General features: G+C 53.6%; 1 protein-coding gene across 1 annotated transcript in view; it reads right to left on the bottom strand.

Annotated features, from left to right (window-relative positions):
- Positions 1 to 14,846, bottom strand: part of MAPK1 (mitogen-activated protein kinase 1) — a 51,743-nt gene that overhangs the window by 14,391 nt on the left and 22,506 nt on the right. The window contains exons 3-7 of the mRNA XM_040251309.1: positions 12,899 to 12,967; positions 11,726 to 11,829; positions 7,384 to 7,566; positions 5,700 to 5,889; positions 633 to 749 (exon numbers count right to left, since the gene is read on the bottom strand). Of these exons, the coding sequence (XP_040107243.1) occupies positions 633 to 749; positions 5,700 to 5,889; positions 7,384 to 7,566; positions 11,726 to 11,829; positions 12,899 to 12,967 (663 nt within the window). The remainder of the gene's footprint in view (positions 1 to 632; positions 750 to 5,699; positions 5,890 to 7,383; positions 7,567 to 11,725; positions 11,830 to 12,898; positions 12,968 to 14,846) is intronic.

Here is a 14,846-nt window from a genome sequence, read left to right as displayed (position 1 = left end):
GATGAGTGAGAGGTTTCAGGCGCGCCGGCCGCAGGCCAGACACCGCCTGCGAGGGCCGTGCTGAGACTCGCGAGGCCCCACGGCCGCCTCTGCTGCGGCCGCCGCGCGCGCCCGGCCACTCTCGACTCTGCCCTGCTCCACAGGCTCTCTGCTGGTTTCCTGCGAGCAAAGGCCCTGCTGGCAGTGCGCTTTCCACCCGGATGCAGGATCACCATGTCATTTTGAAAGAGTTACAGCAGCTCCTATTTTTTCCACACCAATGTTTTCTTCCAATTTTATTGCAATTCTGTTGAAGAGGCTTCTTCATTATCAGGTAGGCCTGACTTTTACAGGAGAGCCCTGGTCCACGTTCACAGACCACAGTCCGAGCACAGAGCCCAGCAGACAGGAGGAAGCTGGCCGGGTGGAGGAGGGCTGCCCGGGGTGGGGGCGGGACGCAGGCGGCTGATGACGGGAGCACGCCCCACAACTCTGTAAGCCAGCATTAGCCCAGCCAAGGGCCGGGACGTCAGTGCTGAAGGGAGACAAGACGGTACCTTGGGGCTGGCCAAGCCTCAGCCCAGGCTGACTGCAACTCACGCCCTAAGTCCTCTGGTCTCCTGGATTTCTTCTGATGCAAACCTGGCCCTTACCTTGGAGTTCAGCATGATCTCTGGAGCCCGGTACCAGCGCGTGGCCACGTACTCGGTCAGGAACCCTGTGTGGTCATGGTCCGGATCTGCAACACGGGCCAGGCCAAAGTCACAGATCTAGGGGAAAGCAGAGAGGGCAGCTTCTGAGAGAGTCAGGGTCGCCAGCAGCAGAGCCACAGACAGTGGCGGGACACCAGCAGTGGCGGCAGCAGCAAGTGCCACCATCCTCGGGCAGCGGAGCTGCGAGGCAACGGCACCCACCCACCCTTACCTACTCCTCATGACAACGGGAAGGCAGCCACCTCGTGTCAGGAAGGAACAGGCTGGAGGGTCTTGCCCAGAACACATTTTCAGCGGTATGCAGCCTCTACTTATCTGCTTACCCACAGCAATCCTGCTTAGGCCACTTGATAAACAGTTCTGCACGGAGAATAAGGTCACTCAAACCAGCCCCCAGCGAGCACTGGAACGGTCACCGCTGGGACCAACTTCTCTGGCAAGGCCTCTCTCCACACGTGACCTCCCCCACCTGTTCTGCCCACCTCCTTCCCCTCCTGTAGTCAAACCCACTCCCAAAGCTGTACAAGACGTTCCACATACTGAAGACGGATCCTTACCAAAAAAAAAAATCCAGCTTCTAATTTCTCCTGACTCACGCAAGCTGGCCTTGACCACGCAACGGTTGGGGCTACTCCAGATTACAATGTGCAAGGAGAGTAACCGGAACGTATTTGGTCCCAAACAACTGCAGGACCTTTTAATTCCTAGCTCCTGGGGAACTAATCCGAGAGACAGAGAGAAAGAGAGAGAGAGAGAGGCTAACACAGACTGGAATCCAGCAGAAGGCAGCCTGGAAGACAGAGGTCACTTTGGAGGCTGACTGCTTTAATTCGGTTGAAAAGTGACAAGGGTATGAGCTCAGTCCATAAAAATAGAGATACAGAGGCAGGGATATTCAGAAGACTTAATGGACACCAGCCTCTGCAGAGACCCCACAGCTGGAGGTCGCGACAACTTAAAATGACCCCTCAGGGCTCGTGGCCATGGAGGCTGGCACCCGCCGCGGCACCTCTGACCCCCGGCCCTGCCGCTTCCTCGATGCAGCCCTCAGAAGTTCTGCATCCATGCCGCCCAGTTCCGTCCTCTGAGCCTGTCAGCGCGTCTTCAGGAGGAGCAAACGTCATGCCTGCTCCGCGGCTCTTCCAGGGCCGTGCTCTGGGCACTCCGGACAGGGCTGCACAGTCGCTGCGGTGTCTTGAGGCCCCCTTGGCCTCCAGCACCAGCCTCACCTCCACAGCCAGACGGCCTGCTGAGGCCATCACACCCTGGACAGCCGCAGGCTGACGGACTGTCTGAATCTCTGCAACGCGCCCGCGCTACGCACCACCCCTTGGGCACCCTCGGCTCACGCAGAGTGGCTGGGTCCAGACCTGAGTCACAGCTCCCTGTGGTCAGCAAAACCCCAGGTGAAAAGCCTGCATACAGGCCCCCAGATCAGCGGGCTCAGTCCTGGGGCTGACGTCTCCACCTCCTCCGGGAGCGGAAACAGAAGCAGGAGCCACACTCGGGGAGGCGGACAGGACCTCACACCTCTACAGAGACAGCCCACGTGGTGTGAGCAAGCTAAAGACAGCCATGGGAGAGGGCTCCGCTGAAGAAAGCCACGCCAATGTAACCCTGACCCCCACGCTGGCCACAGCTCTGGGGCCGAGCTTGTATCAAGAGGGCAGGATTTATCTTCCCTCCTCTGGAAGCTGGGCAAGCCTTTCTAACTGCCTGAACCAAGAGAACATACTGGAAGTGATGCCGTGTGACTTCCGAGGTGAGATCATAAAAAGCAACGTGGCTTCCACCTGGGGAATTGGGAGCCTCTGGCCGTGTCGTGGGGACACCAGGTCACGTGGGCGGCACGTGGCCATGCCGTGGCACTAACCACGAGGCCTGTGGGCGATGGTCTGAGCCTCCAGGGCGTCTCTCAGCTGTGGTCCAGAGGCTGAGCCCAGAGCAGTCACTGCCTGGCGCCCCCCGCCCCCACCGCCTGACCAAACTTCTGACCTCAGAAACTACGCATTCAAACATGACTACAGCTGTTTCAGGCCATGACATCTTAGGGGGCTTGACAGAGGCTCCAGCCTGGGTGGAGGGGGGAGGTAAACAGGCATCCACGTGGGGAGGCGGCAAGAGCCCACAAGGGAGCAGGTGTCTTGAGTAGAGGGCCCAGGAACACACTGTACCAACCAGCTACGTTGCTGGGAGCTGCAAAACGGTGACTTCTCTAACTTTATTATCCCTTGTGCCTTTATCAGCTGGCTTTATTTTTACGGTCATTCATCAACCGGGGCTTCGTGCCTACCTTGAAGTGCAGACCCCACTGGGAGGACAGGGGAAACGTTTCCTCCTTCCCTGTGAGTTACCAGTTTTCAGAAGAGTGAGCTGGCTTAAGGAAGACCATGTTTTTCTATTGGTATCCTGCACTTGTAGTAGATAAAAATTATTGGCTATAATTTAACGAATCAAGAGGTACGTGCAGGGAAACTCTGTTCGCGGTCATCCACAGGAACTCATGTGACGCTCACTGCACTGCCAAGGCTACAAAGAATTCACTACCGCTCTACACAGAGGAAGGCAGACAACCAGGACACAGTGCGAGCAACAGGAGACGGCGTGGTCAAGTGCCCCACCACTCCTACCTGGCGACCTTTGGGCTGAGTAAATTCACATTCTCCCAGAACAAAAGCCCCAAAGATACTTCATTTCGTATCTTTTGAACCCTCCTTTCTAGGCCCGCCCAGAAGCATACATGCTGCGACCCCAGCAGCCGGGGCTCCCCTGAGGCTGCTGGATGGAGGCTCAGCGAGCAAACACCCAGGACAAACACTGCTGGAGACGACGTACCCCTGGAAGTTTCACTAAAAACACGCTGCCAGCACAATCTCCAAACAGGGTCCACAACCCTCACTTTTCTGTGGCCCTGAGAAATAAACAGGATCCCTGCAGGGAGAGGGTTCCAGGAGGGCCGTGAGAGGCCAGTGTGTACTGGGTCTCAAGGCTGGGTACCAAGCACGAAGCATGTTACGGAAGCCAAAAACGGAAGCTGACTGCTGTTGGTCTTGACTGTACCAGAGTCAAAAGCTAAAGGTCTAAGACACTTAAAAGAGCTGACATCCTGAGGGCTCAAGAGTAAAAAATACTAACACAGAAGTCAACGGAAAAAGGGAGAAGTGACCTAATTACCTGCTTGAAAATTCAAAAAAGAACCTAAATAAAAAGACATCAGTAAGGCCACTGGTTACAAACTTTCTAGGCCTGGGGCTGTGGGATGGCATCAGGGCCATCCCAAGGTCTGAGGGGGGGACAGGCGTCCGATGAGCTCAGAGCCCGCCCCGCTCCCCGGGTCCCTGCCTTGCCCGTGGGACACACTCCCACGGCAAGCCTGTGACTGGGTGACAAGCACGCCACACTGCTAACCGGAGTGAGACTCGCTGAGTACACATGCCCAGGGGGATGATGCGTACCCCATACGGACATTTTTCAACGGGGGTCAACTGTACTGCTCTAAGGGTCTAAAACACCCTACTGTGCTTCTGAGTCTGTGTTAAATTGGGTTTCGAAAACAAAGCCTGGACGGTGCAGATGGCCGATAACACAGAATCAGCGTGGGAGCACATCCTGGTGAGCAGGGAACGAAATTGCCTGAGGCAGAGACAAGCCCACCAGCAGCGACAAGACAGCAGAGCAGTATGCCTCTGTGCTTCCTCTTCTCAAGGATGGGCATTTTCAAGCAAAAGTCAACTTCTCCCAGGAATATTACATACTTAAAATATTAAGAATAGCTCTCCAAAACCAAACAAAAGCAATCTGCCGTAACAGGACTGTGGTGGTAAGAAAGAGAAAGAACCAAAGAAAGCAGCAGGAGACGCCAAAATCATCACTGTTACTTCCAAGAAAACCACTAAGAGCTGACCAGGTCTGGCTGCTCCTAAGAGCACCCTCACCCTTCAGGCCACCCTGACTCATGAGCCCAGACCCACGGACAGTGATCTGCTGGCCACACCCCACGTGGGAAGGGCATGAGGTTAACTGAGAAGGATATTAAGAGGTGACAGAGTCCACCCCAGCCGTGTCTGATGCAGGAAGCTGTCCTCCACCACGTCTCACAGGCTGTCTGCTACACAGCTGTAAACACCCGAGACAGCAGATAAGCTAACCATCTGAAGACAAGGCCACCGGCAGTTCCGGAAGATTCTCCACGCAGGGCAGGCCTCGGTGCTGGTGCACTGGCCCCTCACTCCTTCGTTTGCTGCCCCTTCTGTCTGCAGCCCCCTGCACCCGGCAGGGCCACTCACCTACTGCAGGGCTGGCATGCTGGGAGGGACAGCACGAGGCCACCTCCTTCCTGACGCGTCGTGGCCCCGGCCAGAGCTGGCGGCCTCCTCCTCTGGGCCTGGAAGAGCTCCTTTCAGAGCCTCCGCCACCGCGGACGGCACCGCAAGCACTCGCTCTACCTCTGTGGTGCGCGAGCGACATGCCTCTCCTGCCAGGGCCACCGCGTCCTGACGAGCACAGCTCGGCAGCAGGTCTGGAAACCAGGGAGAGTGAGGCCTCTAGAGCAGCTCCTTCTTAACACTGTTCTGGGTCTCCTGAATTTCTACACGCATTTCAGGATCAGCCTGTCTGTTTCTGCAAAAACAGGCACCTGGGGCTTTGACAGGGACTGCACGGAGTCTGCAGATCACACTGGAGAACACTGCTATCTTACGGACACTGAGTCTTCCGACCCATGAACATGAGGTGTCCTCTCACACGTCCAGGCCCTCTCAGGCTCACACGTGTTTCCACTGGACTCTACGTTCCCGTCGTCGTATCTGAGCCATCTGCAGGCCCCCCTCCTTGTTTACTTCTGCTGTGTGTTAGAAAGACTGGCCTCTCTACGTGCATTTCTTTCTGCCATAAAAATGCTTCCAAGTATTTCTGGTGTTACTGCGAATAACAACAAATACAAACATGCCCCAGGAAAACAAGCTTTTTCAACTGCTACACCCTAAGTGAGAGTAACCACGGGCTGACCTTGAGATCGCAGGTGGTGTTGAGCAGCAGGTTGGAAGGCTTGAGGTCCCGGTGCAGCACGTTGGCTGAATGGATATACTTTAACCCTCTGAGGATCTGGTAAAGAAAGTAGCAGATGTGGTCGTTGCTGAGGTGTTGCGTCTTCAAGAGCTTGTAGAGATCTGTTTCCATGAGGTCCTGTACTATATATCTGTTTGGAAACGTTAAGGTAACTCACCAAAATAGCTGCTTACGCTCAGCAAAGCGCTGAAAACAAAAGGAACGCCAACAACCTACTATTCATCCTGAGGCCCAGGAGGGACACGAGAAGCTGATGGAGGGCTGGCGCCCTCAGCGGAGCAGGGCCTGAAGCTGTGGCCTCCTCCTCAGCTCCTGCGAGACATCAGGTCACACACCCGCCTGGCGGGCGCACTGACGCCCCAGCGGAGACCTGGCCTCAGGCAGGACGTGGGCATGAGTCTGCTCCCTGAGCGGCCCACTACCAACAGGAACCTCTGGCGTCGCTCAGGGGCGGGTGGCATCGGGCACTTTCTCCTCTGGCCCAGCATCAACTCCTAATTTCATTAGTCTTTGACCTGCCTTCCTGTCCCTCTCCTTCTCCACAACAAGCAACCATAAAACTTCCGGAAGCACAGATTGAGAACACACTCGCTCCTAAATTCGGCCCTTAGCCTACCTGTCTGGCTCTGCAGTTCAGGCTGAGACCGAATAAGTCAGACAGGTGAAGCTGCGCCACGAAGGGGCCTGCGGGCTGCGCCCTCCGGCTGTCGGGACCACCCGCTGCCCTCAGCGTCTAGAATCTCAGGTGCAGCTGACTCCGTTCCCACGGAAACTAAACCATAAAAGCTGCCCACGTCTAACCGCACCACGGCGTGCTTTCATTAGTGTTTGCGTTTTTTTTAACTCGTGTCTCTGCACATATTACGCACCTTCTACAGATTCACATTAGCGGGGACGGAGTTTGGGATGTAAAGGAAACATGACTGTCATCTGAGAGAGACGTGATTTCTGAGGCAACAGGTAGAGCAGGACACCAGGCAGCTGGGGAGGCACCGCGCTGAGAGGGTCAGCGGAGCGCAGAGCAGGCGGGGCGTAGGGCGGGGTGCCCGGAGGCAGGGGCGGGCCCCTCGGCACAGCCACGCCTCCAGTCCTGGAGCCTCCTCCAGAGTTCTAAAGCGCCGGCCACAGTCCCCACACAGCCTCAGAGCTCAGCTGGCCCTGAAGATCAGAAGGGCTAGCCGCTCAGTTTTAAAGATGAGATAACTGGACCCAGTTGTAAAATGCTGCTCAGATCAGGACAGTATGGACCTGAGCAGTGCCGTGCTGGGGCCCCTCTTCCACAGTCCACGGCTCTTTCCTTTTCACCATCATAACCAACCATACCTTAAGTGGGAGACACGACTGGAAAAGGTGTTCACCAAAATTGCCCACAACTGCACTTACGGAAAGGAAATCTTTACTGAAAATGACAGAGAAAAATTGGATTTGCCACAGATACTGAGAATAGCTACCGACCACTGGAAAACTGAATCGGAGAGATGTCAATGATGCAAGTAGCAGCGTGGCTGGCAAGCAGAGCACAGCTTCCCCTTCCACAAGCTGCGCTCCTCTCCCTGCCCACCAGCAGGACGTGCCCAGGTGCGCGACTCCAGCAGGGGACGGAGCAGCTGCCTAGGAAGGATACACATCTTTCATCTGCTCGATGGTCGGTGCTCGAATAATGTCATTGATTCCGATGATGTTCTCGTGTCTGAAGCGCAGCAAGATCTTTATCTCTCTCAGCGTTCTCTGGCAGTACGTCTGGTGCTCAAAAGGGCTGATTTTCTTGATGGCGACTCGGACTTTGTTGACATTATCATAAGCAGAGCTAAGAAAAGAAAGAGGGGGTGAGGGGAGACAGCATTAACAACAGGCCCCAGGACACTCTGGCAGAAAGAATGAGGTGGTAAAGGAGTAAAGCGCCCGTCACTCTGGGCAGAGGCCTGCTCCGTGCACAGGAAGACAGTGTGCTGTCCACAGAGAGGCCCTCACGGGGGCAAGCGCGTTCGAGGCCGCAAGACGAGCAGAGGGCCTGGCCTGCCAACTGTGCGGCTGCCCGCCATGTGACGGCCCAGGAGCACGGGCACGCCTGACCCCACCTGGGGAGAGGCATCACTGCTGCCTCCAAAACAGCTTCCCACAGTCGCACCAGACTCCACCGACTCAGCAGCAACGCTCCAAAGACCCTCAACCACGCCTTCATCCCAAGCAAGATGGACCCAAGAGGGCAACCCGGGTGCACTGCAGAGCACGGGGACAGCAGTCGCGTTCTTGCAGTGACGTGTGATGGAGCATAATCTGAACAGACGCCGAGTCACTCTCCTGTACGCCCCAAACGACAACTGTACCTCAATGGGGGGCGGGGGGGCAGGAGGGGGCGGTGCCTGGGAGCAACAACAGCATCTTACTGGCAAAATGACACTATTTCCTTCTCCCCACCCCTCAGGAAACTTGATCAAGACGCTCGGCTGTGCTGAGCTCAGTTGTGTCTGACTCTCTGCGACCCATGGACTGTAGCCCCCCAGGCTCTGCTGTCCATGGGACTCTCCAGGCAGGAAGACGGGAGTGCGTCACCATGCCCTCCTCCAGGGCATCTTCCTGACCCAGGGGTCACACCCAGGCCTCCCATGTCGCAGACAGATTCGATACCGTTTGGGTCATCTTATAACAAAACCTAAAAAGTATTGTTCAAAAAATACTCTCACACACAAAAGAGGCAAAAAAAGAAAAAAAAAGAAAAAGAAAAACACCTCTCACAGTCTTAACATGGGGCCCAGTTCTTTGCAAGGTGTCCTGAATGACTCAGCAGAATCTCAAGCAGAAGCAGCAATGAACACACCTTCAAGCCCCTCGCTGCATGCCTTTCACATTGTTTCGACTGAAGAACCATGTGAAACTTTTAAAAATATATTTCAAAAATTCTTCTTAAATGGGAAAAAAAATCACAGGAGAAATCCTAGAAAACTGCTGGCATATCCTTTAAAGAAGAAAGCACAATTATTTTTGGAATTCCTCACCAATACAAAAATATTTGAGAAATAAAGAGTACTTCCTAGAAAGAGGTGCAAAAATACCTTTAACCTCACGCCCACCTAAGAGAACAGCCCTAAAATTGGAACTAGGTCTGCTACTTAATACAGCCACACACACCCCCGGATAAAGGAGGACGCTTTTCTCCAGCATTCGTTACGCTAAGGGGACATGCAAAGATCACAACCATTCCTGTGCCCCGAGGAGCTCAAGCCCCTGTGAGCACCCAGTCGTCTTACATGAACGTGGCCTCAGGCCCCAGATGAATTCTCTCCTGAGATCCAAAGCGGTGGGGAGGCGGAGGTCACAGCCAGAGGTGGGCACATTCAATTCTTAAAACGGTACGTTCCTACTACTCAGCAGTAAAAAGGAAACTACTGGTAATGTAACGCAGATGAAGAGCAAAATAATGATGCTGAGTGAAGCCAGCCCAAAAGAGAAGTGCCCCCTCACATAAGATGCACGCTCGCCAGAGGACAGAAAGTGGGGCCGGTGGAGGAGGAGGGATGACATGATGAACACGGAAGCCAGGGAACTCTTGGAGGCCCTCAACACTCATCATCGAAATGTTCTGATAGCTTAAGGGGTGTACAGTATGTCAAAACTTAAAGTGTACACTTTAAAAGTACACAATGACATACTGATTACCAATGACTTCTTAAAGACACTGATTTTAAAAAAGAGCCAGGGGTCCCCGAATGCATGATCAATCCCAGGGCAAGGGTAAAATGCCAGAACTGTATCTGGCAGTAAGTGCGGAAGTAGAAGCCCACAGGACTCTAGAGGAGATTATTTAACAGATGGGAGAAACGGGAACCAGCGTGAGTCAAGGACGAGCAAGTCATGCTGCAGCAACCTCATCTCCTGTTGGGACAGGGCCACAACCGCAACAGGAGGGGCCCCAGAGCGCGGTGGGGCCCGGCCACACTCGCCAAGCACGCCCCACTTCCGAGGCTCCAAGTCAGCCCCGGGGCAGAGCCCAACAGTGGTCCTCCTCTTGAGAGGGTGGCAGATCCGGGAGGGAGGAGACAGGGACAGACGGCACGCATGCCTTCACCACTTCTGAGGCCCGAGAAGCCGCCGCGTAGATCACACCCAAACTGAGGGCACCGAAGGGAGGACCAAAAGACGAGGCCTGTAGGAACCAGGCTGAAGGACGAGCAGGCGCTCAAAGGGGAGCAAGGGCCCAGAGAAGGCGAGACCCCACACGGAGGGGAAACAAGCAGGCTGCCTGTGGGAAGGCCAGCCCTCACCCACCCGGCCCCTCAGCTGGCGGTGCGTACAAAGTGCGGGGAACACGCCACCAGGAGCCCCCATAACCCCCGGGGCCCCTGAAGCAGCAGCTCACCGCAGGGGGTGGGCGCAGAGCACTAGCTGAGAGAGAAGAGGGCTCTGCTGCGGGCCCGTTCGCAGGGACTGCTGATGCCCAGCTCGGAAAAGCCCAAGAGTCTACAATTTGAATCTGATCTAGGTCTTCATGAAAGTCTACCTGTCTCAGGAAGAAGGGAGAGTATATTTCATGTTTCGTGCGTGCTAAGTTGCTTAAGTTGTGTCCAACTCTTGGCGACCCTGTGGACCAGAGCCTGCCAGGTTCCTCCAGGCAAGAATACTGGAGTGGGCTGCCATGCTCTGTTTGTTTTCTTGACCCAGGCCTTGGAAAGAAAACAAGAGAATGGGGTGGGGGAGACAGTGGTCTTGTACTTTCTGACGCAAAGGTCTGAGGAGGCCTGCAGGGGATTCGGATGGAGGAAAGAGAGGCTCTGCTCCCAGCAGCAGTGAGGAGGTGGAGGCTGGGAGTAAGATACGGGACCATTTAACAAGCCACAGAGGGGAGCACTGCTGAAGAGAAGCGAGGTCTGAGGACAGAGCTCAAGAGCAGACAGAGGAGCAGGAACTGGCCAGAGCATGAGGGAGCACCTGTGAACACCAGGATAGAGCGCCATGTCGGAAGCCTGGAGTCCCAAACAGAAGATGAGAACTGGAAGCCATCTGCCGACTCAGCGATCGGGGGACGGGTGGGCCCTGGGTGTCGGCAGGTGGGTGGGAGTGGGGACGGCGTGCAAACACGCAGGTGACCATCTTTAAAGGAGGCGAGGAGGAGCAGAGTGGCCGGCAAATCAAGGCAACAACCAGAACGCTCGTGCGGTCACGGAGCGGTGGAGGGTCAGAGGCTGGGGGACCAGGCAGGGTGGAGAGGAGGCTCCCCGAACTAGGCAGGGCTGAGGAGGCAGCGTGCATTCAGGCAAAGCTGCAGGGCCCTCCCTGCAGGGACCCGGGGCTACAGAGCAGGGCGCGTGTGTGACTTCCACCGCAGGAAGTCACGGGGATTTTAAGGGAGGCAACACTGATGTCTGCTGTGAAGCTCCCTCAGGAGGCAGACTGCTGAAAGGACAGGATGCGCGGGCAGGGCAGCGGGCAGGAGCCCTCTCTGCCAACCTGAACCGTGATGAGGCCACCACTCTGCAGAAAGCAGGGCCTATGCCACCAACCCCATGTCACCTAGCTTGGTGAAGCATCAGCCGCATCTGACTGTGACCCCGTGGCTGCGGCCTGCCAGGCCCCTCTGTCCACCGGCTTCTCCAGGGAGAACCTGGGTGGCCACCCCCACTCAGGTGGGCCTGTACTCTGAGTCCTTGGGAAGCCCTAGCTTGGTTCTGGTTCAAATGCTCTCCATTTAAGCAGACTCAACTCCTCAAGGGCAGAAGCACACAGCCTAAATTGCTCATGCCGTCTTCCGAGGAGCTGGAACCAAATTCTTGGGGAGAAACCAACAGTGGAGGAGCAGAGACGAGGCTCCCCAACACAAGAACCTGGAGCCTATGTCCATATCCTCTTCCGCCCCCTCACCTGCGGGCGGGCGGGCGGGCTGCACCTAGTGACTCGCTCCAAAGCACAGATGGTGGCACGGGAGGGACAGTCACTCCGCAGTGGAGCAGCCTGGCAGATCCCACCCCCACCGAGTGGTCAGTGACTCCACCACTGACACCCTGTGGACGCCTCCGGCAGGATGAGAACGGCGGCTCATCTCGGTGGTGCTCTTTCCCAAGCCTGTCACCCCAGTCTAACAGTGAGAAAAACGTCCGCAGACCCAACGTGAGGGCTAGTCCACAAAACGACTCGACAAGCTCTCCCAAGTCATAAAAAAAAAAAAGCAAAGACCAGTCACAGAGCCACGAGGCAGACATACCGCCCGGTGCATGGCGTATCCTGGACTGCAGCTTGGAACAGAACAAGGAAATCAGTGCAAGAGCAGATCCCAAATAAAGCCCGGAATTCCACTCGACCAATGTTGGCTTTGATAAGCACATTACAGTCACATACGATGCTGATATGAGGGGAAACTGGGCAGGGGCTTGCGGGAGCCCCCAGCACTATCCGCAACTTTCCTGTAAAGCTGAAATTATCCCCACATAAAAGTTTGTCTGAAAAAGGTCTTCCACTTAATAATACTTCCAAAATTGATGAAACAATTAGCATATAGAAAATATGGACTTAATTTAATAAATAGAAGGAAACAATCATTTCACAGTTAGCTACTTTAACCTCTCATAAAAATAAATGCCCAATGGAACAAAAATATTCCTAAAAAAGTAACTGAGAATTTTACCTAATTGAACTGTCAGTTCTATTCTACTTCAGTCATTGGACAAACATTTACTAAATACCCCAAGTAGCCTAATTATTCATGCAGGTTGAAATAACAGAACATCATCCCTCCTGCCTTCCTCCCTTTGCGTATCCTTAAGAATAGGGATGATATTTGAAGATATTTACTGCAAAACTGCCTAAAAGAACAAACCGTATTGCCAAACGTAAGGTTTAATACATTGTGGAATATTAATAGGTCCCTGTGCAGCCATTAAACTAAGTATGAAGACTGTACTAACTAAAAGTGAGATTCAAAATAAAACCACAGACTGCAGCTTAAAAATAGTTATCTAGAAGAGCCGATTTGCAGAACAAGCTCGGATGGTGGAACATGAGTGACTTAAGACGTAGCTTGAATTATATCTTGTCTTACCACCTCTGTCTATTCTACTGGGAGGAAAAAAACAATCGATGTGGTGTAGGTAACGTAAGATGAGGCAGCCTGACGGGAAAGCCCTGAGTTCATTTAGATGCGTCCCAACCTTCCAGACACTGTCACAGGGCTTGCTTCTAGCCACGATCAAAGAACAGAGGCTGATCTGCTCTCTTAACTAAAAGGGAAAAGAGACAGGGTTTATGGAACAACGGTCTGCAGACACCCAACAGCAGGCAGCACAGGGCAGCAAGGCGAGTCCCGCGACGGCCCCACTTTACAGCCCGGAGCGTCCGGCTGCAATGCAGAGAAGGGCAGTCTCCTCAAGATGAAACAGAACTCGAGATCTGGAGCGCCCACGCTGGCCAGACTTGTGAGGCAGAGCACAGGAGAGGAGAAAGTCAGAAGGCTGAGGAGGCTTCCCCCGACCGTCCGGCTCAGGACCGATCAGAGCTCACGCACGCTCCAATTCCAAGGCCAGGGAAGGAGCCACCAGAAGGAGCAGATGGACTAAGCCACACAGTACGAGAGTGGGAACAGCTCCCGTCCTACCGCCGCGCAACAAGCCCAGTCTTCAGAGAGGTGGTGACTCAGTCCAGGGGCTAGATTAGCCTTTGACTGAGGGCTATTCTGGACCTGCCGTTAAAAACACTGAAAAGAGAGCTCTGAAAGGAACAAACTGTTCAAGGAACTTAACTGCATCCCAGGGAAAAAACTCCCAAATATTCAAAGGAATAAAAATAAAAAATCTAGCATTCAGTGTAAAACCCACAATGTCGTGCATCCAGCCAACATTACAAAAGACCGAAACGTGGGGCTTCCCTGGGTGTCCTGGGTTATGATCCACCTTCCAAGGCAGGGCACGTGTGTTCGATCCCTGGTCCAGGAACTAAGATCCCACATGCCATGGGGCAACTGAGTCCATCCACTTCAACAAAGACCCAGTACAACCTAAAACTCCCCCCAAACCCAAGCAAACGGAAAAAGAAACCAGGAAATATATTCAATATCTTGTAATAACCTATAATAGAAAAGAATATGAAAATACATATATTGAATATACTGAATGACTTCACTGTACATCTGAAATATTACAAATCAATAAAAACAACAACAAAAAAAGCAAGAAAAATGAAGAGAAAAGAAAAGAAAAAAGACCCAGAAAACAAGAGATGATAGAATTGGCAGACAAGAATGTTAACAGATCTCATCAATATACTCGATACACGCATGAAAGCAGGACACGGTATTAAGGAGAAACGTGGAAGACGTAAGAAATACTCAAGATGAACTTCTAGAGATGCAAAAAATACAGTGCCTGAAATGAGCAACAGAGCACACCGTGAAGGCAAACCTGGTGGCCTGGAGGACAGGAGTGGACACCGGCCAGAATGCCAGGCAATGGGGAAAGGTCTGGGCACAGGGGGCAGACCTTCAGGGAGCTGTGGGACAAGGCCAAGGAGCTTAACATATACTTAACTGGAATCTAACAACTTCACAGGTACAAAATCCGAGGGAAAGTAAGTATTTCTAGAAATGCGTTAAATGCCAAGGAAAGACACATACAAATGCTCTTGCTACACTGGTTTCAACTTAGCAACAGGCACCACTTAGCTGAGACTGTCCTTAAACAGAGGGAAACTTAGCAACAGGCACCACTTGGCTGAGACTGTCCTTAAACAGAGGGAAACCTTATTCTGATGCCCACGTACTAGCTGAGAGATGCTGCATAAGATACTTCTGGTATCAAGCTGAGATTATAGAATTATTTCTGGATTCCCACTTGGACATAGAAGGATAATCTGATATATTCCAGATTCTGAGTCATTTCAGATCTGCTGTGTTTGCCAGCTAGGACTGACAGCAGCAGTCTTGCTTGGGGGAAAAGGATGTAAAGGGAAAAAACGGCCTGCTTCACACTGCTCCATGAAAACTGCACCCTCATTCTTTAAAAAAGCATTATTTCAAAATGTCAGCATTTCTCTCTTGTGGTGGCGAAGAAGGCAATGGCACCCCACTCCAGTACTCCTGCCTAGAAAATCCCACGGACGGAGGAG

This window comes from Oryx dammah, unplaced genomic scaffold (genome assembly GCF_014754425.2).
Source record: "Oryx dammah isolate SB20612 unplaced genomic scaffold, SCBI_Odam_1.1 HiC_scaffold_12, whole genome shotgun sequence".
In the NCBI taxonomy this organism is placed as follows: Eukaryota; Metazoa; Chordata; class Mammalia; order Artiodactyla; family Bovidae; genus Oryx; species Oryx dammah.
The sequence above is the reverse complement of the archived record's forward strand: the minus strand, read 5'-3'. Positions and strand labels throughout refer to the sequence as shown.